This window comes from Agelaius tricolor, unplaced genomic scaffold (assembly GCF_023055355.1).
Source record: "Agelaius tricolor isolate 1412-34295 unplaced genomic scaffold, bAgeTri1.0.p SCAF_36, whole genome shotgun sequence".
NCBI classification, from domain to species: domain Eukaryota; kingdom Metazoa; phylum Chordata; class Aves; order Passeriformes; family Icteridae; genus Agelaius; species Agelaius tricolor.
The window spans coordinates 164,093-184,472 of record NW_027269296.1 but is presented as its reverse complement, the minus strand read 5'-3'; the positions used below and the strand labels follow the sequence as shown (position 1 = coordinate 184,472).

Sequence of the window (20,380 nt, the reverse complement as noted above, 5' to 3'; positions counted from 1 at the left end):
TTGAAGAAGGGAAATGCCATCCCTGACCTGTAGCTGCATCTGCACAGGCTCTACCTTCCCCCAAATGGGGTTTTGATAGTTGAGAAGGGACATCCCCCACGGCTACACCCCAGTTTTGTACAGCAAACCACAGGCAGCACCCAGGGAGCTGCGCTTCCCTCCAGGTGACACAGCTGCTCTCATCACTGGTGGCAGGTCACCATATTCCCTTGTTTTCTTTCACTTGTTCACCTGCTTATTTGACAATTTGCTGATTGTTGAAGGGGTCTTTAATCATTCCCAGCAGGGAGGCTGGCTGGAATTCACGTCTGGGAGAGGAATGATCACTGCACAGGAATAATGTGGTTTATGCCGTGGGAGTCCAGGTCTCCAGATCTTTGATTCTCTTGACTGCAGTCAATAAAACATGCTTTGACTTTCAGGGAACCGTGACTTTCAGGCTCCCTTTGGATAGGTGATGTCCTGAATTTGCTGCTGAACACAGAGCTGCAAGTTTTGTATCCCCAGGAAGCATTTACTGAAATTCTGCATTCATGGCATTAGGCATATCACAGTCCTGAGTGTGGGTAGTTCAGATGGCTGGGAACTTAAAAAACTATCTGTTTATTGTATTTGAAAAAGGAAAAAAATAAGAAAGGACAGACCTGGAGGAAAGTTTGCTGTTTGCAGAGCCAGATGTAGGTTCTGGCTCCCAGCCCAGCTGAGCTGTGACCTCCAGACTTCCCTGGACACCCAAACCTCAGAGTGGCTTCAAGTTTTGCAGAGCACAGCAAAGCACAGGCACTCTGAATCCTGCTATTTATTGGAAGCAAAGCTCTGCATTTAAGGTTTCCTTTGGGAGAGGCACCTTGCAGGAAACTCCCCAAATTTGATAAATTGGTGGGGAGATATCAGCTGAGGTTGGTGTTTAATGGAGTGAGAACTGTTCAGAGTGGGAGCTGAGAGGATTTGGGACCCACCTTGAGAACCTCATCTCCTCCTTAGTCTGTGGGGTGGTTTGGGAGTGCTGAGATAAGCTGACACAGGGATGATCCTTCCTCCTCGTGCCCTGCATCAACCCAACCCTGGGACGGGGATGGCAGCCTGGGGGTGATCTTAGCTCTGTGCTGGGCTCCAACCACCCACCTGAGGCCAGGCAGGACACGGGGAGTGAGGCAACATGGAGGTCACCACCACAAGCAGCTCTGGGAGGAGCTCTGTTTCCAGTGAAACAGCTCCTCTGTGAGCGAGAGCATCCAGATCTGCGGGATCAATCTGTCCACACATCCAGAAACTCGGGGTGGGCTGAGTTTGCCAAGCTGAATTATTCTCCGAGGAAGGGCGGCTGGGATTTCATCTGGGTTTGGTTTCTCGCCCTGCCCTCGGCTGTCCTGGATACAGCATTTCCCTCCGGAGGCAGCTGCAGACCTCTGTGCAGCAATGCCAGGTGGCCAGAAAATGTGCTCCAGCCCAAAATCTGGCTGCCTTTCCCTGCTGGATGAATTATCTGTGAAAACCTCTCATGGCTCGCACAAAACAAGGTAATTATTCAGCAGGCGGGGGATCCGCAGAGCCAGAGTATGAAATTATTATCTGTTAGTGATTTACAGAGAACCACAGACGGTGTCAAGGAACAGCAGCTGAACCAAACTTGCTTTGGCAGCCTCGTGGCTCCCAAATGCTCCAGAGGGGCTGATGGAGAGCTCAGAGTCCTCCTGCGCCAGGGGAAGGGCTCCTGGGGGTCTCTGTCTCCCCAGGTGCTCCATAAAGGGGAAGGATGTGCTTTACATGAAACCCTGGCATCTTGGGATGGCAAAGACCATGATCCAGGGGAGACTTTTGCTGTCTCACACAGTAACCGGAGGTTTTTGGGGCACAAATAGATGTCCCTGCCCATGGCAGGGCATTAGAGAGATAATCTTTCCAATTCCTTCCAGCCCAAGCCATGCCACAGTGAAAGAGTGCATCTGATAGATCTGAGCAGCCTTCTAAACTCTGAGGGCTTGGAACTGCTTTGCTGCCAGTGTGGCTCTGCTGGAAAATCACCGAGGCAGAGGCTTTCCAAGCGTTTCTTCTCACACTTCCTTCAGTAGCAGCTTTACAAACTCTCTCCCTCAGCCAAATGCTTCTCCCTTGGCACCCGTGGCTGCTCTGGCAGGTTTGTTGTTCACATTCTCAAACCATTCCTTCTCCTTCAGCCCCAGCTATTCACCACTCCATACCCCCCCTCCCCGATCTTTAGGTTTTAATTGACAGGTTAAGGGGGAATGGATTCAAACTAAAAAAGGGGAGGGTTAGATTTTATTTTAGGAAAAATTTCTTTGCTGTGAAGGTGGAGAGGCCCTTGCAAGGGGTGCCCAGAGCAGCTGTGGCTGCCTTACCCCTGCAAGCGTCTCAGGCCAGGTTGGACAGGGCTGGGAGCAGCCTGGGACAGTTTGAGGTGTCCCTGCCGTGGCAGGGGTGGCACTGGGTGCTCTTTAAGGTCCCTTCCAACCCAAACCATTTCAGGACTCCACGATTTACCGTACCAGAGCGCAGGCTGCGCTGCCCCTCTCCAGGTGCGCTGTCAAAGCCCCAAATGTGAGCATCCCCAGCCCTCCTCCTCCCGCAGAGCCCGCCCCCGGAGCAGCCCCGAGCAGCGAGGAGGGAGCGTTCCCTGCATCCCAGCTCTGCCTCCTGCTTCCCACCGACGGACATTTCCCAATCACAGCCCGGCATCCAGCACAATGCAACTCCTGTCATGAAATTAAGTATTTCTCCTACACACAGCACATTTGCCCGGTGATTAAAACGAGTCCCCGAGGTAGCCAAGCACAGCAGAATTCCGGTTCATTATGCACACCCACGCAGCCAAGCTAAAAACCCAAGACACTCCCCCAGTCCTTCTTGGGAAAGCCTAAGCAGCTCAGATTTCAGCTTCACCGCTTGCACCAGCCAGGACCGGGAATGCTCTGTCATCTGGTGTAGGAAAAAAGGTAAGGACAGAAGTTTCCCAAAGGTTTAAGGTATCCCTTAAGGTGTGAGAAAGAGGGAAGGGTGTAGGAGCACAAGAACATCCAGCAAATGGAGCAGATCACACAACTGTGAGCAGTTGCTGCCTTTTGCTCATTCCATCTTGGATTTAGAATGAACTTTTAACACCAAAACGCCTTAATTTCCCCCGTTTCTCAAAGCACCTGTTCTGTGTCACGTTGTACAAAATGACAACTACATGATTAAAAAAAGAACAGTTATTTCATATGTGCAGTGTATGATCTGTCCTTGCTGCAGCAGCTTGAGTCCAGCCTCATTCCCGGAAGGAAATGGGGCCAAATCTCCTCCCTGTTCCCACCTGGAGCTCTCCCAGTCTGCGGTGTGAGCACAGGGCGCTGCAGTTTGCTCTGCCCTGCTGCCCACGAGGGGCAGGTCCAGCTGTGAAATCAGCCAGGCTGTGCCGTGGGTGAGCAGCTGCAGCTGCTGGAGGCACACGAGAGAGGAAGCACGTTCACATGGCGGTTTTCCTTTCCCTGCAGACACAGCCTCCAGCCACGGCATTCCCACTGCCCCTGCCCTGCTGGTGTCTCCAGCCCTCCCTGGAGTGGTGCCTCTGCTCCTTTCACCTCCATCTCAAGGCGGAGATGCCTCCTCCTCCCTGCATTCCTGGGCTCCCTTCCTTCCTTCCTGCAGTGCTGACCCTCCTCACCCACCTCCACAGAGCCCTCCCTCCCTGCAGCAGCTCCTCTCCCCAGCCCAGCCTGCGCCAGCTCCCACACTGCTCCGCAGCCGTGGATCTCCCTTTCACCTGGTTCTGCTTTAGCCCTGCCACCAGCCCTTCACCCTGCCCTCAGCTCTTTCCTCGACCCAGCTCAGCTCAGGCCCTTCTCTCAGCACTGTCCAGGCTCAGCTCAGCCCCACTCGACCCTGGCCTGGCCTGGCCCAGCCCAGCTCAGCCTCTTTTCCCAGCCTTGGCCCACTTCAGCCCAGCCCAGCCCAGTCCGGCCATGTCCATCCCAGGCTCTCCGACCCTGTCCAGCCCTGTCTATTCCAGGCTCTCCAGCCATGCCCAGCCCTGTCCAGCCCAGGCTCTCCGGCCCTGTCCATGTCCAGCCCAGGCTCTCTGGCCATGTCCGTGTCCATCCCTGTCCATCCCAGCCCTGTCTGGCCCCGCCCCAGTCCCCGCCCCCTTTTCCACTCGCGATCTCGCGCGACCTCCCCCGCGCGTCGCGTCACGCGGGGCCGAGAGGCTGCGTCACGGCGCTCCCCGTGACGTTAACGCTTCCTCGGCGTGCCCCGCGCCCCGCCCCAGGGCTGTGAGTGACGGCACACTCACCAATGAGAAGCGGCTGAAGCGTGAATGATGCGGCGCGCGGCCAATGGGCGACGGTCGGGGGCGGTGCCGCCCGGGCCGGGCGGGAGGGCGGGTGGGCCGCGCCTGTCAGCGGGGCGGCGGGATGGCGGCGCTGTACGCCTGCACCAAGTGCCACCAGCGCTTCCCCTTCGAGGCGCTCAGCCAGGGCCAGCAGCTCTGCAAGGTCCAGGAGAGGGGCTGGGGGCGCGCTGCGAGGGGGCTTATGGGGGCTAATGTGAGAGGAGGCTGATGCGAGAGGAGTCTGAGGAGGGCTCTGAGGGAAGTGGGGGGTGATCTGTGAGGAGATTTGAGGGGGGTGGTCTGTGAGAGGCTGTGGGGGGTCTGAGGGGTAAAGGGCCTCCTGGAGCTTGTTTGTGAGGGAGAGCAAGCAAGGGAGTGTTTTTAAGGGGTCTGCAGGCTCTTAGAGGAGCTGAGGATAACTGGGAGGCTGTTTGTGGGGAGATCCTGGGAGTATTTAGGAAGAGTGGGGCCTTGAGGCGTGTGTTTCGGGTCCGTGGGGAGCAGTGGGAGGTGTGTGTGAGGGCCGAGAGGTTTTGAGGGGCTGGAGCATGGGGCTAAAGCCCTGAGGCTGTTAGGGGGATATGCTAAAGGGCTCTTTAGGGGAGCTGATTGTCAGGGGGGCCTGGGGGCACCGAAGGCAGTTTGGAGGTGCTGCAGTGGAAGTCATGGGGTTGTTGTGGGGAACAGAGGGGAGGTGGGAGCTCTTCCTGAGCAAAGGCCTGGGAGGATGTGGGGACCACTCTAAGAGGTCTGATGGTGTCCTGAAGGGAGTAAGGTGGGGTGGGGAAGAACAAGATCGATATTGGTGAAATTGGGAACACGGAGCAGGAACTGGAGTAGCCTGGGATCACTGAGGCTGGGACAAGGCAGGTGAACGTGGGGGAATCTGGGGAAGCTGGGATGAGAGGAGAGCATGGTCAGATGTACAGGGAACTGGCGAATACCTGAGGCAGAGCTGTGTTCCTGCCCTGGGAGCCGGGCTGCCCCGTGACCCTCCTATGTGGGTGTGAGGCACACCTGGCTCACCTGTGACACATGGCATTCCCAGTACCCTTCCTCTTCTCTCAGCATGACTGTACAGGGAGGGAATGCTTGCAAGTGTGTGGATGTGGTGGGAGTGGAGGGCAGCAGGAGATCTGGGGCTTGGGGAGCAGCACTGCACCTCATGAAACACCTCTGTTGTTGCAGGAGTGCCGGATTGCTCATCCCATTGTTAAATGCACTTACTGCAGGACTGAATTCCAGCAGGAAAGGTAAATGCTTGCTGAGCTGGGGAGATCCAGGTTTCTGGTAGAATGATCACACCTCGGGAGCTGTAATGCTTCCACACCTTCAGTGACTGAGCCTTAACCTGTAGATTGTTGCTGTGGAGAGCTTGGGAGACCTTTGGCCACCTCCAAAGATCTGCTGGGCAAGTTGCAGTGTCTGCAGTGCACTTGGATCACACCTTTTGCTTGGGTTTTTTTTTCAGTCAGAGCTCAGATGCATTTTCCCATGAGTTTTCCTCTTGCCTGATGTCTGGCATCCAACATTTATTTCCTGCTATGTGTCCTCTAGCTGGGCTCGTGTCTTTTTGCATTTTGACAAGTTGTGTAGCTGTCAGAGGGAGGATTGGTGAACCCGGGGCTGTGTGTGGCCGTTGTGTGAGGTGTTCCTTCCCGTGTTTGTTGAACAAATATACCTCTGCCCTCTCCTGCCATGACCTCCAGAGTGGAGCCTGCCCTGATGCTGAATCACTCATGCTGCCAATTAGCCACTGATCAAATCCTGTGCTTGTATGGACAAAAACTGGGTGTCATCTGGAGATGCCTTAATTAAAAGACACCTCCTTTGTAATTTTTGGCTATTTATCCTCAGCCAGGTGGGGATGGGAAAAGCATTTTGGTATCTGAGTTGCTAGAGAGGTTGAATCCAGCCTCATCACCAGAGGCAGAGCTGAGGGGAGGCTGGGAGCCTAAGCAGGGATCCTGGGATCTGAGGCAGGCACCCTAATCACAGAGGTTTCATTTCTCTTGGAATGTGTTGATAGAATGATCTGTCCTCCTTCACAGCAAAACCAACACGATATGCAAGAAGTGTGCTCAGAACGTGAAGCTCTATGGCACAGTAAGTGAGGGGGCTCAGCCTCCCCAGCCTCTCTTCCTTTCATCTCTCTTGTCTTTATCCTGCTGAAATCAGAGCAGTTTATGGACTGGCTCAGCTGTAAGAGCATGACTGATCAATAATATGGGTCACTCAAATGTAAAGCTTTTACTTTTTCTATTCTTTTAGCACAAAAAAGAGCTTTGCATCGTTTGAGGCCAGGAAATGATCTGTTTGATACCCAGTAGAAACAAGACTGTGCTTACACAGACTGAGATTGCTGCAGGAAGCAGTGATAAATCTTTATTTCCTTCTTGTCTGAAATCTGAAATAGAGATTTTGATTAGTTCTATTTTGTTGTTTTTTCTAAAGATTTCACAGCACTTGATAAATTATCTGAGTGCCATGGCTAAATACACTTAGCTGGAGGCCAGGGATCCAAATGGAATTTTGTCTCCTGGATCAGCATTATACTCTGTGTAGAATAAGGAAATAAAAGTTTGAAATTATGGGGAGAATGGGAAGGAGCAGTGTACTATTGTAGTTTGAAGGCTGTAGCAGTTGTTCTTATTTTTTACAGCCAAAACCCTGCCAGTACTGCAACATCATAGCAGCATTTATTGGAAACAAGTGCCAGCGTTGCACCAACTCAGAGAAGAAGTATGGCCCTCCTCACTCGTGTGAGCAGTGCAAGCAGCAGTGCGCCTTCGACCGGAAGGATGACAGGAAGAAGGTCAGTATTTGTGTTAAAGAAGGCTGAAAAGGTAAAAGGGCTGATCACACTGACCCTCTCTCCATCTTCTTTACATCTTCTGCAGCATTTCTGACAGGACATGGGGAAAGGCTTCCCACTGCCAGATGGCAGGGTTAGATGGAATTCCTCCCTGTCAGGGTGGGCAGGCCCTGGCACAGGGTGCCCAGAGCAGCTGTGGCTGCCCCTGGATCCCTGGCGGTGCCCAAGGCCAGGCTGGACAGGGATTGGAGCAGTCTGGGACAGTGGAAGGTGTCCCTGCCATGGCAGGGGGTGGGACTGGGTGAGGTTTAAGGTTGCTTTCAACCCAAACCATATCTCTTGGTTATAAAGTGTTTTCTAGAGTTGAGCTTTGCTCTGGTTTAGAGCTGTTTAATCTTTGAACCCCTGTGTGCCTCTGCCAGATCTTCTAAGAAAGATCTCTTGAATTTGGCCCAAGAGCTGGCAGAGGAGCAGAGACCTCTGAATGAAGTGTGAGGTGCGATCTGGGGAGAGGGATGGAGAATGACATTTGTTCCATAGCCTGAGGAGCTACAAGTGTCATACCTCTACCAGGAAACCCCTTCATGGCTTCTGTACAGCCTAAGTGCTGTGTAGGAGGTGTTCTTCTCGAGGCATACTGTAAACATCTGTTGTTTGGAATGCTGCAGCCATAATCGGTGCCCTGCTGAGCCTCCTGGAGCAGACACCCTTGCTGTTTTGGTCTCCAGTGACTGCCGTAACCCTAAGCTTGAAAGTGCTTCTTGTCTTTTCTGTATTTGCTTTGTGGGCAGGAAAAAAGACCAAAGCTGCTTTCTGTCTCCCGTTCCAGGTGGATGGCAAGCTGCTGTGCTGGTTGTGCACGCTGTCCTATAAACGAGTCCTGCAGAAGACCAAAGAGCAGTGCAAACACCTGAGCAGTTCTTCCCGAGGCAGCCTGCAGGAGAAGGAGCAGTTCAGTAGGCTCAGCAGTGGCAGCCACTATAACAGGTAACCTTAGGAGGGGTTTGGGCATGGTCTGAGCTAGGACAGTCTGGCTAAGTCACGCTTTGCTTGTTTGCAAACCTCACTGTGCTGGTACAGCCTTGTGCTTCTTAGTGATCCAACTTACTGAACTTGTACACTGTGAAAGCAAAGTTGCATTTGTAAAATTTAATTATTAAAATGCAGATTTTAAGCAGGAGTTCTTCACCTACATGCTACTCTGACTCATTGTTTTCTGTTTATTTTTAGTCTCCAGCTATTCTTCAAGGAATGATTTTTTTATCGTTTTAGCGCTGGGAAATACTGTTTTAATAGGATCAAAGTGGGTGGGAATATTTATCTGCCTCTCTGTCTTAGACTGAAAGTCATTCAGGTTCTGACATACAATTTCCTCCTTTTTCTAGCCAGAAAACCTTATCCACGTCTTCCATTCAGAATGAAATCCCAAAGAAGAAAGCCAAGTTTGATGCCATATCTGCCAATGGTGACAGGTGAGCCTGTTACATGGGGAAATTGTGGGCGAGTGGTTTGTTTGCTAAGTTTATCTAAGACAGAGTTGTGTGTGAATAACAGGAAGCTCTTATGCTAGAGCAGGGGCCTTGGGCTTTGAGACCTCAAGGGGCTGTCCTAGAACCTGGCAGGGCAGTGCTACCTGGAATCTAGACATAGATTTGAAGAAGAGAATACTGAGCACCTGTACCTGCTTGGATGGAGTAGGATCGAGGTGATGTTGGCTGAGCTCCCCAACAGTCAGGAAAACTGCAGGCAAACCAACTTTATAATCTCTCCTGCAGCCACAGGAGAGAGGGTCTGGTGAGGCCTGCAGGTTTTGTGCTTTGAGGTCTGTCAGACTGATCTGCAGGGAGAGCCTCAGAGGACAGGAGAAGATCCAGACCCACTTCCCATGTCCCCTCCTGCTTTTGGGGGAGAGACAAGCAATCCAACAGCTTTGCTTGAAAGGTTGTGTACTCCCCATCCTGGAGGTGTTCCAGGCCAGGTTGGATGGGTCATGGAGCAGCTTGGTCTAGTGGAAGGGGTCCCTTCCCGTGGCAAGGGGATGGAACAAGATGCTCTTTAAGATTCGTTCCAGCCCAAACCGTTCCATGGTTCTCTGATTCTGGGAAAGCATCGACCCCGTTCTGCTGTCACACTTGATGCTGGATCACGTTGATGCCGGCCGCCTGTGCAGCAGAATGGGAGTCATTAGCAGAAACAGGAGATTGAGATGGATTTGTATTTTTATGGTCTTGTGCATGCATATTTTCATTCCTGCCTTTCCTCTCTGATTCTCAGCGTTCCTTCCTCTCCCGAGATGCTTTGCCCCCTTATCCAGAGGGCCCCGTCCACGTTGGCGCAGTGGGCTGCTTCCCAACAGACTCTCGGGGCCCACCATTGTCCTGTTGCTCAAGGCATTGACATCCTGAAGTGAGATCACCTATTGTTTTCTCCCTCCCTCCCTGGGAACTGCCTCCTACACGGGAACTGTCCCTCTCAACAGATCTCTTTCTGAACAGCAGGGATTTGGGAGCATGGACCAGAGCACAGTTAGTGCCAAAGGGTTTGTTAAAGACACTGGTAATTAATTAATCACTGCCTGCCTTCAGTGTCTCTGAGATCACAGATCTCTCCTGTAGATACCGTTGACACCTTGTCACTGTAAAATGCTCCCATGGGAAATGTCCATCCTGGAAGTGTTCATGGCCAGATTGGATGGGGCTTAGGGCAGCCTCATCTAGTGGAAGGTGACACTGCCTGTGGCAGGGGGCAGAACGAGATGAGCTTTAAGGTCCCTTTGACCCAAACCATTCTGGGATTCTATGATTCTGTGAAATAGACCTTTAATAATTTTATAGGGCAGTGGCACCCACGGAGACATGTGAAGTACCTTTTATCATCTGAACAGCATTTTCAGTTAAAAGCTGGAAAAATTTAAGGACTAATTGTGACTTAGGAGCCGTGGCTGAGTGTGGAGGGTTAGAATTCCATTGCCTTCAGTGCTGGTGGAGCCAGAGGAGAGAATGGAAACAGGGCCCTGGTAGAACTGGTGCAGCCCGTCAGAGAGGCCGCTGCTCTGGGCTGTAGCACAGCACCAGCTGTTTTTATCTCCTCATTAAATCCTGGGCTGAGATCTCACAACTCATTGTAGCAGCCCTGCTGGCTTAAAAAGACCCAAAAAGCAAAATGACCTGTGCTCTGGGTTGGTCAGCTGTCTGTTTGGAAAGCAGGAGCATGTATTGAAGGAATCAACAGCCTTCCTTTTGCTCTCATGTCAGATATTGTCAGTCTGGCTCCTGCTAAGGCTGTAGGCCTTGCCACAGGCTTTTTTTTGATGAGTTCCAGTAACAAACCAAGTGTAAATTTAGCAACTAAAGAGCTTCAGCGACATGCAGCAGAAAAGGCAAGCTGCAGCTACCCTAAATAGACAAATGGCTGCATGTCTTGAGAGGAGTAATAACGGGGGTTCCTTAAGTGTGGGTTTGGAGTGGCTGAGTGTTCTTTTATGAGTGAGCCCCCAAATCCCTCCCCTTTATACAACTATTGTCCCTCCCAGAGTCATGCTGGTGTCTGGGGCACCGCCTGAGCATGGAGTTAAGGTCTGCTGCAGCATAAGGGAGTTTGCAGCAGCAGAGTCTGGAGTAAACTGACTCAACCAGCACCTCCTCCCTGCTGAGATCAGCCCCAACATCCTGTAACCCAGCTCCAGCCAAACCTCTGGTGTAGCCTTCAACTGGGCAAAATTTGGGCATGCTTGAGCTCAGTTGACTTCGGCAACACCTTCAGTCGGGGTCCAGCTTCTCTGAAATTACTGCTTCTTCTTGGATATGGTAGAAATTCCTTTACTGTGTCGTACTGGATTCCCTCTGTTTACATATTTCAGGGTGGTTGTTGGTCACAATAGCTATGATATGTGGACAGGGTGATTTCCAGCAGTCATTTAAAGGGTATTGAATGGTTTGTTCTGGCTGAGTTCTGGGAGGAGCAAACAGCTCTGTTGCTGCTGCACTGGGAGTAGTTTTCTCTCTCAGTGACTCGCAGCACATCTTGCAGCAGACCTGGCCTTACTAAGCCTTCTGTGCTGCCAGTGCCCAGCACACCAGCTTCACCTCCAGCCCCTGCAGCTCTGCTGGTCCTAACTGGGGCACTCTTGGTGTCCCCATCATCTGTGCCAATGCTGGCAAAGTGTTTTCATGCTGCAGACTCCGCAGATGAGCACACTGCAGTCCCTTCTCCTGTCACTGCAGACAAGGTGCTAAATTGTGCTTGTAACACCAGGCAGTGACAGCACTGCTGGCAGGGGGAGGGCAGCAGTGCCTCAGGATGCTCAGCAGTGAAGTTCATTTGTAAAAGATTCTTATTTGCATAGGAAAGTCCTGGCATAGTTTAAAGCTCTGTGACTTGGGCTGTACTGCACTGAGCAGAGGATGTTTTTTCATAGAATCCCAGAATGGTTTGGGTTGGAAGGGACCTTAAAGCTCATCTCTATCTGCCCCTTTCCATGGGCAGGGACATCTTCCACCATCCCAGGTTGCTCCAAGGCCTCTCCAACCTTGCCCTGGACCCTTGCAGGGATCCAGGGGCAGCTACAGCTGCTCTGGGTAAATCCTGCCAGGGTTTCACTACCCTCACAGGGAAGAATTCCTTCCCAAGGAATCTATCCCTCCCTTCTGGGAGTGGGAAGCCATTCCCCCTTGTCCTGGCACTTCAGGCTCTTGTCACCAGTCCCTCTCTAGCTCTCCTGGAGCCCCTTTAGGCTCTGGAATGGGCTCTAAGGTTTCCCTGGAGCTTTCTCTTCTCCAGGCTGAACACCTTCAGCTCTCCCAGCCTGGGTTCAGAGCAGGAGGGTTCCAGCTCTTGGAACATCTCCATGGCCTCCTCTGGGCTTGTTCCAGCAGTTCCACATCCTTTTGATGTTGGGGGCTCAGAGCTGGAGGCAGCTTTGCAGGTGGTTTTTGTCTAAGGTGAAATGTGGATGCTGGTTTAGTGCCTGGTCTCTGCCTCTTCATGCCAGCCTGACTTGAATAGCTAAATCTTTAATCTTGGCATTTGCCTTGCCTAATTTCTGCCATTTAACAGGTGTGGAGTTTAAAGCAGTCGATTTGGTTTCTATTCCAATCAATAGAGAGAGGCAGGTGCCTTGGGAACAGCTCCATTTTTGTCTTCTGTCTCTGCTGAAAACAACAGGAGCTCATCATTTGCCTTTAATTAGTGGTGTGCCTTTTAGGCTGTTCAGACATGGAGAGCTCATGTCCCCCTGACCTATCCCAAGGGGCTGGATCTTGAGTTTATTTGTAGAGGAAATGGCTTTTTTGTTTTTTTGGTTGGTTGTTTTAATTCTTGATCTGTTTGTTAAAGGAAAAGACTGACTTGTGTTTGGCAGTTTTCCTTCAAATTTTGGAGTCTCAGCTGCTTCATGGGGTTTAAGACAGAGGAACCTTTCATTACTATATTGTCAGTCTTTAAAAAAAATACAAAGGAAGAGGAAAAAAATCTGCTTCTTTATTTAGCACCTTAACACATTTGAAGGGGCATTTTGCAGCAGCTGGACAGGAAAATACCAGTCTGGTATTTTATAGCCCTCCAGGAGGAGGTCTCAGGCTGGCTGTTCCCTACTGGTGGGTGCAGAACCCTCGGAGCCCCAGGGATGGGTGCTCTGTGCAGGCTGGTGGCCCTCCTGTCCCCTCCTTCTCCCCACTGGGTGGCAGGGCTGGCTCTCACCTTCCTGGCTTTGCTGGGAGCAGCAGTTGCCGGGCAGGGAACTTTTCATGCTGGAGCTGCTCAGGGAATTGTGGGCATCCCCTGGCACTCTTTATCACCCCAGGGTATGGCAGGAGGGAAGCGTGCCTGGGCAAAGGAATGGTGTGTCTAGGGATTGTTTTCAGCCAGAGGGAATTTCTTTTCTCTGTGCTGTTGGTTACTGTTGGTTTTGTTTTTTTTTAAATTTATTTCTCTCCTCCCCAGCATATTTGCAGTGAGTGGGAAATTAAAGCTGCTGTTAATAATGTGCTTGCACACAGAAAGGTGCTGGAGCACACACCATCATCTTGCACAGCCTCCACTTGGGAAAACTATTGGGAAAGCTTTAAAATGGAGTTGTTCTGTGCTAGTGTGTGGGTATGAACCTCTCTGCCTAGCCCAGAGCTGGATCCAGTGTCCCCAGAGAGCTGCCACATCTTAGTGTGGACTCTGCTGTCAGCATGTTTTAGCCATGCAGGGCTCCTCTGCTCTGGGCTGTCTCTTGCAGACCCTCAGTTCTGAGTTTTCCTCTGCCAGGTTTTCTCTCCCAGTGCCTCAGGGCCATCCTCTGACTCTCAGATCTGGGAAGCTGCCTCTGCTTTGTTTCCCTCTGTAGATCCCCAGCACAGTGGGGAGCGAGCCTTTTCCCCTGCCACATCCTTACTAATGAGTCCTGTCACAGCAGACTGTAGTGCTTTTAATTAGAAAATGGATCATTTCCAGGTGCTGGAGGAGACCCCGTGTGAAGTGAGCAGCAAGTACTCTCTGCCTTAGGGTACATGCTGGGGACTGGAAGCTCAGAGGTAGAAACATCCTGGAGAGAGGCAGAATTTTGGGTTGAGACCATGCTTTTCCCACTCTGCTGCAGCTCCCAGCTTTAAAGCTGAGTGTTAACCTACTCTGGAGGCTTTTAAAAAAAAGTCAGGCTTTGGGTGACCCTGATGATTTATTTCTATTTATCTGATAACAGCCAGACTTGAAGTAATCTAGGTGAAGCTTTGTTGTCTTATTACAGTTCAATTTTTATACAGCAGTTTCAGGTGCAAGTGGCTGGGAGTGTGCTGCCCCCTTAGCAGGAGGAGATAAAAATCAGCTCTAGGGATGGAACAGAAGGCAGGGAAAAATCAGGTGGGCTCCCTGGGCCTTGTGGCTGCAGCTTGTTGTATCTTATGGTCTGGCCTATTCCCATAGCACAGGACTGCATGTGCCTGCCTGGGTCACTGGTGTCTCCTAGGGAGGTTTGTGATTTACCAGCGCAGCAGTGACTCATGCACAGATAGCTCTGCTGGTGGTTGCTTAGATTTAGAGTACCTGGTAGTGTACAGGTGATGTGCTCAGCTATTTCTCTGTCTTCCTGGAGAGTTCTTCCTACTCTGGAATAATGAAGCTTCTCCCTAAATTGCTTTATCATGACAGAATCATATTACAAGGTCCAGTATGTTTTTTACGCCTTTTCCTTGCTCAGAAAAATTTAGCTGTTTCCTTGCTCTGTTTGTTGAACTTGGAGGTTATTTCTTTCTCTTTCATGTCCCCTCCTTGCCAGAATGTTTGCTTACATTCAGTGGGAAGTTTTGCAGTGCATCCAAGGACTGCTTGTGAGCAAAAAAGATTTCCAAAGGGATGCATAAAGTTTAATTATCTCTCTGATTGCTGTCTTCAGCTCTCTGGTTTGAAAAAGGATCATGAATGATCATGAAATGATTCCCAGTCTCCTTTGAGAGCATCCGTGGGAGTTTCCCTGCCTAGTGAAGAGGAGGGTTTTGTTGAGGGCCTCTCCCTGTTCTTTGCTGCAGTTTTTCTCCGGACCTCGCCCTGGACTCCCCTGGCACCGACCACTTTGTCATCATTGCCCAGCTGAAGGAGGAAGTGGCTACTTTAAAAAAGATGCTTCACCAAAAGGATCAGATGATTTTGGAGAAGGAGAAGAAGGTACAGTCCTTGGCTTGCTTCCCCCGCAGCAGGCTGACATGTTCTCACATGTCAGATCACACTCTGACACAGCCTGGCTTTTTATCTTGGAGCTAACATGTCTCGCTGTTTCCAGGCTGCCTCCTTTCCAAAGCCAAAGAGGCCCTCTGGACCCACCCAGGGGATCTCATGTCTGTGACCTCAGCCAGTCCCACAGAGCTTCTGTAGAGACACTTTCCATGGCAGGGGGGGTCTGTGGTGAGGGCAGTTGTTGCCTCTTCCAGCTCACTTGCTCCTTCCTGGTTTCTGCACAGATCACGGAGCTGAAAGCCGACCTGCAGTACCAGGAATCACAGATGAGGGCAAAGATGAACCAAATGGAGAAGACACACAAGGAGGTCATGGAGCAGTTACAGGTGACAGCATTGTCAGTTTAACTGCTGAGCTGTGTTGTATCCAGGAGTGACTGAGGACATTCCTGAGCTGTGTCCAGGAGGGACTGAGGACACTCCTGATCGGGACACCCTGTGAGCTACTGCACACAAAGCTCTGCTAATGTTTCTCAACCGTGTCCTACAGCCTCTGTGCTGCCAGGCAAGCCCCTCCTCAGCTCTGCATTGCATCCCAACCACCATTTACACCTACCTTGCTGCTCTCTACTCAGGCTCACACTTACTGTCTTTAAAGTGCTATGTTGTGTCCCTTATGGACTAGACAGGAGCCATCAGACTCATTTTACTTATTGCCAAAATCAGGTTTGAACCTGTTTCTCCAGTCTGCAGAACCTTTGTCAGCTCCCCGAGCCTCTAAATCGCCTCCCTGTGATTTGTGTGAGCAGTAACCAGAGAGAACAAAGGAACAATTGGCAGTTCTTTTCACCCAGTATCTCTAGTCCAAATAAAGAAGTCCCTGAGCTGATGGAAGCAGGGAGAGCAGGATTCTTGTCATGGCTGTGGAAACACACAGCAGACTATCAGCATGAATAGCTTGAGCCACTGAAGGGATCGGGTCAAAGGGGAAGAAATCAGACACAGAAATGAACTTTGCACCGTTTAATTACTTTGGGTATACAAAGATCTAAAGCCCCAGCAATGAGAGCTGGGAGGGGATGAGACAAAAGGCTTCTGTTGCCCCTGAGGAAACAGCCCCTCCTCCATCCACACCCACTCTGGGGAAGTATCCCAGTGGAAGGCAGGCTGGAGGCCTCCAGCTGCTGTCAGAGTGCTGGAGCCTGCCAGAATCCCTTCACAGGGCATGTGGAATGCTGGGATGTGTGGTGGAGAGGGCTGGGTGTGCTGTTGCTGAAGGTCGAGGAGCATCAGATCCAGGAGCAGGTGTGTCCCAGCCACTTCCCTCTCTTGGGCCTTTCCACGTCTGTGCTCAGCTCAGGCTGGGACTGCCCTGAACTCTCTGGTGTCCAGATGTTTTATTTCTGCTGCTATTGGTTGAGTCTCTGGAAATCTTTTTCAATGGCTGCAAAATCAAAGTTCAGATCCTCTCAGTGTATTGTAGGTACTTTGAACTGTTCATATGATTAATTTTTGAACGGTCTCGTGGGTTCTATCATTTTGTAGTTGTCTTTTCCTGTGGGGCTGGGATGGGAGAGCCCTCTCTAGGAGGTTAGAGGTGAGCTCAACATCTGTGCCCCTTTCCAGCTGTGTGCAGGATGTCAGCAGTTTCTGCACAGGCATCCCAAGAGCTAATGATGATCCATGCCACTAAATACCCATTTTCCCCATTTCTAGGCCAAGAACAGAGAACTCCTGAAGCAAGCAGCTGCCCTGTCAAAAGGCAAAAAGCCTGAGAAGTCAGGAGCAATAACGTCCCCTTAAAGCCAAGCCCCCAGCCTGGGAGCTTTCCCCAGCAGTAGCTGAGGAGTGTGGGAGGCCTGCAGGATCGCTGGAAGCCCAAACCTCTGTCTTGTGGACTCCCTGGGATTCCTGGTGCGTGTTACCTTCTGACAGCATGCTTGAGTGTGGCCAGTTTCAGTCCATGGGGAGAGGTCCCAGCCTTCCTAAATCCCCCCTGAAGTACTGTTTTCTGGAAGAAATCCTTTCCTAACCAGTTGCTACCACTGCCAGCCCTTTCCATGAGCAAACAGGAACCTGCTGCATTAGTGGCTCCTTGCTGGTTCCCATCCTGCTGCTGTGAGGGAATTGCCATGGCCAGTTGTTCTGCAGATAAAGTGGGAGCTGCGTGTGATGGGAGCTGGATTTTTTTTTTCCCTTGAACTGTTCCTTCTTCAAAAGAGAGCTGAGAATTCACCAGCCCAGCAGGTATTCCTTGAAGGTTGTGCCACTGCTGACAACAGTTGATCCAGCTTTTTGAAGATGCTTCCACAATGGGGGCCATGTATTTATCTTGGAAGATTTTTGTGTTTTGTTTTGGTTTTTTTCTTATTTTCTCTGTCAACTTGGCAAACCAAACTGCCTGGTTTTGTGTTTCCTTGTTTTTCTGATCAGAGCTTTTGGGTTGGGAGCCAAAGTGGAATGATACAGCCCCCAACCCACCCAGAATTCCCCCCACCCCCCCAGTGCCCTGGTTATGTGGTGACCTCTGGGATTTTGATGATTTCTGCAGCTTGGTGCGATCAAGTGTCTCTTACTCCATTTCTTTACACAGAGAGCTCAAGGCTCGGATATTCCCTCTCTTCCCCCTTTCCCTGCCCCTTCCAGATGCAGGGGCCAGGTTGGCTCCAGGAAAGCACTTACTCAGGCAGCAACCCGAGCCGGGGAGTGGTTTTTGGGGCACTCCAGGGATTTTTCTCACTGCTGATTCCAAACCAGCAGGATCAAAGGGCTATGAGAGTTCCCTGTACCAGGGATGTGCTGCTCCAAAACAGCACGGTTGCCACTGACCCTTACAGCCAGACCAGCTGGGCTAGGTCCCCGCAGGCACCTCTTTTGGGGTGATGGTGGTGGATAAAAAGCACTTGGAGGGGGAGCACCACACAGCTCCGGGCTGGCAGGAGCTCCTCGACATCCCGGCCGCCAGTCAGGGAGCGGAGAAACATCTCAGGGCTTGGAGACCCCCGGCAGGGGCTGGAGGTAGGTGAGAGAGCTCGTGCTTTTGCTGCAGGGCGGCTGCTCCGTCAGGGCTTTGATGAAGCTTTTAACTAGAGCTTGTGATTACTTTTTTCATCCTTTTGTTTCTTATTTGTTACTAAAGTTGATTTTACTCAAAGGCACTTTTTTGGGATGATGTTGGCTTCTGGCATGGAAGGAGCACATTTCATCGCACACTGCCATGGGTTTGTTTTTGGTTTTTATAAGAGACTTTTGATGTGAAAACAAGCAAAACCAGAAATTGTTACACTTTGCCTGAGTGTGGCAAAAACTCACCCAGTTTTATACTTTTAGAAAATGAAGTGCATTGGTGGGAGTTTTTTTAACTGTGGGCTTTGCTTTTTTCCTTCCCTCAACATAAAGAAATAAAAAAGAGGGAGAAAGGCCCTGTAAATACTGTTCAGTAGGGTTTTTAATCGTGGTAAATTGCTCCTGCCGTTGCATAGCTGATTTGTAGCACCAACATCGTTTCTTTGTATGTTTGTAATGATGAGATTTTCAAGGGATGCTTTGATTTGTACAAATGACACCTGTAAAAGTGGTTTAAAAAAATCCTCATCTGTGACTGATACTTTGTTTGCTTTGAAAAGGGAAAAAACCAAAACAACCAAAGTACCTCTCCCTGCCTGGAGCTGATTTATCTCCTGCTCTAGGGTTGGGAGTTTGGGGAATGAGACAATATTTTCCCGTTGTTTGCTTTGCTCCTACTTTTTTTTTCTATCTTTAAATCCTCCCATCAAGCCTGTTGCTAGGATCCTGGTTACTTGGTTACATCCAGCTTCCCAGGACCCATCCGGCTGTATCTGACAAGATGTATTCCTGATCTTTGCAAGGGGATACAATTGGCACCGACAGAGGGACCTGCTCCTTTGGCATGGAGGTTTTCCCTTTTCCCATGAGAGTTCCATGAAGAAAATTTGGCTGCCTCTCATCTTTTTCCAAGGAAATCTCCAGAGGTCTGAGAGTCTAAAGGGGTTTTAGCTTTGACTGTTTTCCTTATTCGTATCCAGTCTCCTGGCGTACATGGAGCATGCTGATCTTCGAGCAGAGCATGTAAGGAAAGGAGACACTGAAACAATCTTCCATGTCTTACCTGCCCCAGGTGTTCCCTCAGTGTCCCTGTATGGTTTCTGCTGCTTCCCTTCCTCCTCAGAATCTGGGCTGCCCAAAACCACCAGCTGCTGAAAAAAGCAGGAGTTGTCCCCAGCCAACCTCCCTGTAAGGTAACACACCTTGAGCAATTGACCTTCCCTTGCTGTTCAGCTTTCCTGGAGCACCAGACTTGTCCAGTCAGCAGGATGGTAACCAGAGCACTGTCAATCCCAAAATAATTACCCACCATTGCTTGTTTTTATGTTCCTGGAGAGATTTAAGAGCCATACAGATGTGGCACTTGGGGACATGGGTTAGTGGTGGCCTTGGCCATCTTGGGGTAATAGTTAAACTCTATGATCGTAGAGAGCTTTCTGAACAGAACAATTCCATGATTCTATGGGGTGCTGAAGCTGTTTTGCACTGGCCAGCATGGCCTGCTCCTGGCTCCCAGCCTGGGAGGGTGTGAGCTGCTCCCTGCAGCAGGCTGCTGTGCAGGAGGGGGATGCTGCTGACAGCCCGAGCCAGCAGAAGCCACCTGGGGAAAGTGCTGCAGGTAACCTAGTGCTGAGCAGGGGTGAGGAACAGGTGGGGGATCCTGTGCTGCCACAGAACCTAGAGCTCTGTGCACACCCAGCAGTGCTTGGCCCCTCCTAGCCCTGCTCGACATGTGGGACTTGTCTGTGGGACAAATGTCCTCCTGGCACAGCCCTTCGTGTCTTCTGATGGGATATTTTTGTATTAAATATTTGGCAGCATCTCCAGCCCATCTCTCCAGCTGGATCATCGCCTGATGCACACCCACAGCCCTGTCCCTCTAATATCCAGAGCTTTTTGGGGAGCAGAAAGGGGAGGGAGAACAGAGGCAGCCTCCCCCTCTCTGCCACCCCCACTTTGCTTGCTCTGTGTTGCTTTTGCTGATGCAAAGGAAGAGATGTGTTTTCCCCTTCATGCTGATGTGTTCAGCCAGAGCAAACACAGAGCTCATGGCCTCAGGTGGATCTGCAGAGTCATCATGGAATGGTTTGGGTTAGAAGAGGCCTTAAAGCTCATCTTGTTCCTCCCCCTGCCACGGGCAGGGACAGCTCCCACTGTCCCAGGTTGCTCCAAGCCCTGTCCAGCCTGGCTTTGGGCACTTGCAGCCACAGCTTCTTTGGGCAGCCCCAGGGCTGGCTGGTGACCAGCAGTACCTCTGCTTGTGCCCCTGTCCTGCAGCTCTGTGGGGTGTGGCAGTGCTGAAGGAGCAGGTGACACAGCTGGACTGGGGTGACAGAGGCTAAACCAGCACCTCTGACCCTGGATCATATGAAATGAAGCCCCCAAATCGTGCCTCTGAAATGACACAACTGGAAATACAGAAGTGGAAACCTTGAGCTGGCCAGAGGCACCCAGAGTCCACAGCCTCAGCACAGAGCTGTATTTGCAAAACACCCTAAAAATAGCCCCAGGAAAGGACAA

General features: G+C 51.0%; 1 protein-coding gene across 2 annotated transcripts; it reads left to right on the top strand.

Annotated features, from left to right (window-relative positions):
* Positions 1–4,388: 4,388 nt before the first annotated feature.
* On the top strand, positions 4,389–18,388 carry FAM76A (family with sequence similarity 76 member A). 2 transcript variants are annotated; one of them, XM_071453474.1, is made up of 10 exons: positions 4,389–4,490; positions 5,516–5,580; positions 6,379–6,433; positions 6,990–7,142; positions 7,972–8,129; positions 8,528–8,614; positions 9,417–9,548; positions 14,651–14,786; positions 15,080–15,181; positions 16,511–18,388. In XM_071453474.1, exons 1-10 carry the CDS (start codon positions 4,410–4,412, stop codon positions 16,595–16,597), a joined length of 1,056 nt encoding a protein of 351 aa, XP_071309575.1. In that variant the 5' UTR covers positions 4,389–4,409; the 3' UTR covers positions 16,598–18,388. The 2 variants fall into 2 exon arrangements, with proteins under 2 accessions (XP_071309575.1, XP_071309574.1); XM_071453473.1 differs by lacking the exon at positions 9,417–9,548.
* Positions 18,389–20,380: the final 1,992 nt, after the last annotated feature.

Bases quoted from the DNA above. Each gene is read 5' to 3' on its own strand.
- FAM76A (XM_071453474.1), top strand. From the start codon at position 4,410: ATGGCGGCGCTGTACGCCTGCACCAAGTGCCACCAGCGCTTCCCCTTC. The intron at 8,130-8,527 runs GTAACCTTAGGA...TCCTTTTTCTAG, and splicing joins AGTGGCAGCCACTATAACAG to CCAGAAAACCTTATCCACGT. The intron at 14,787-15,079 runs GTACAGTCCTTG...GTTTCTGCACAG, and splicing joins TTTTGGAGAAGGAGAAGAAG to ATCACGGAGCTGAAAGCCGA.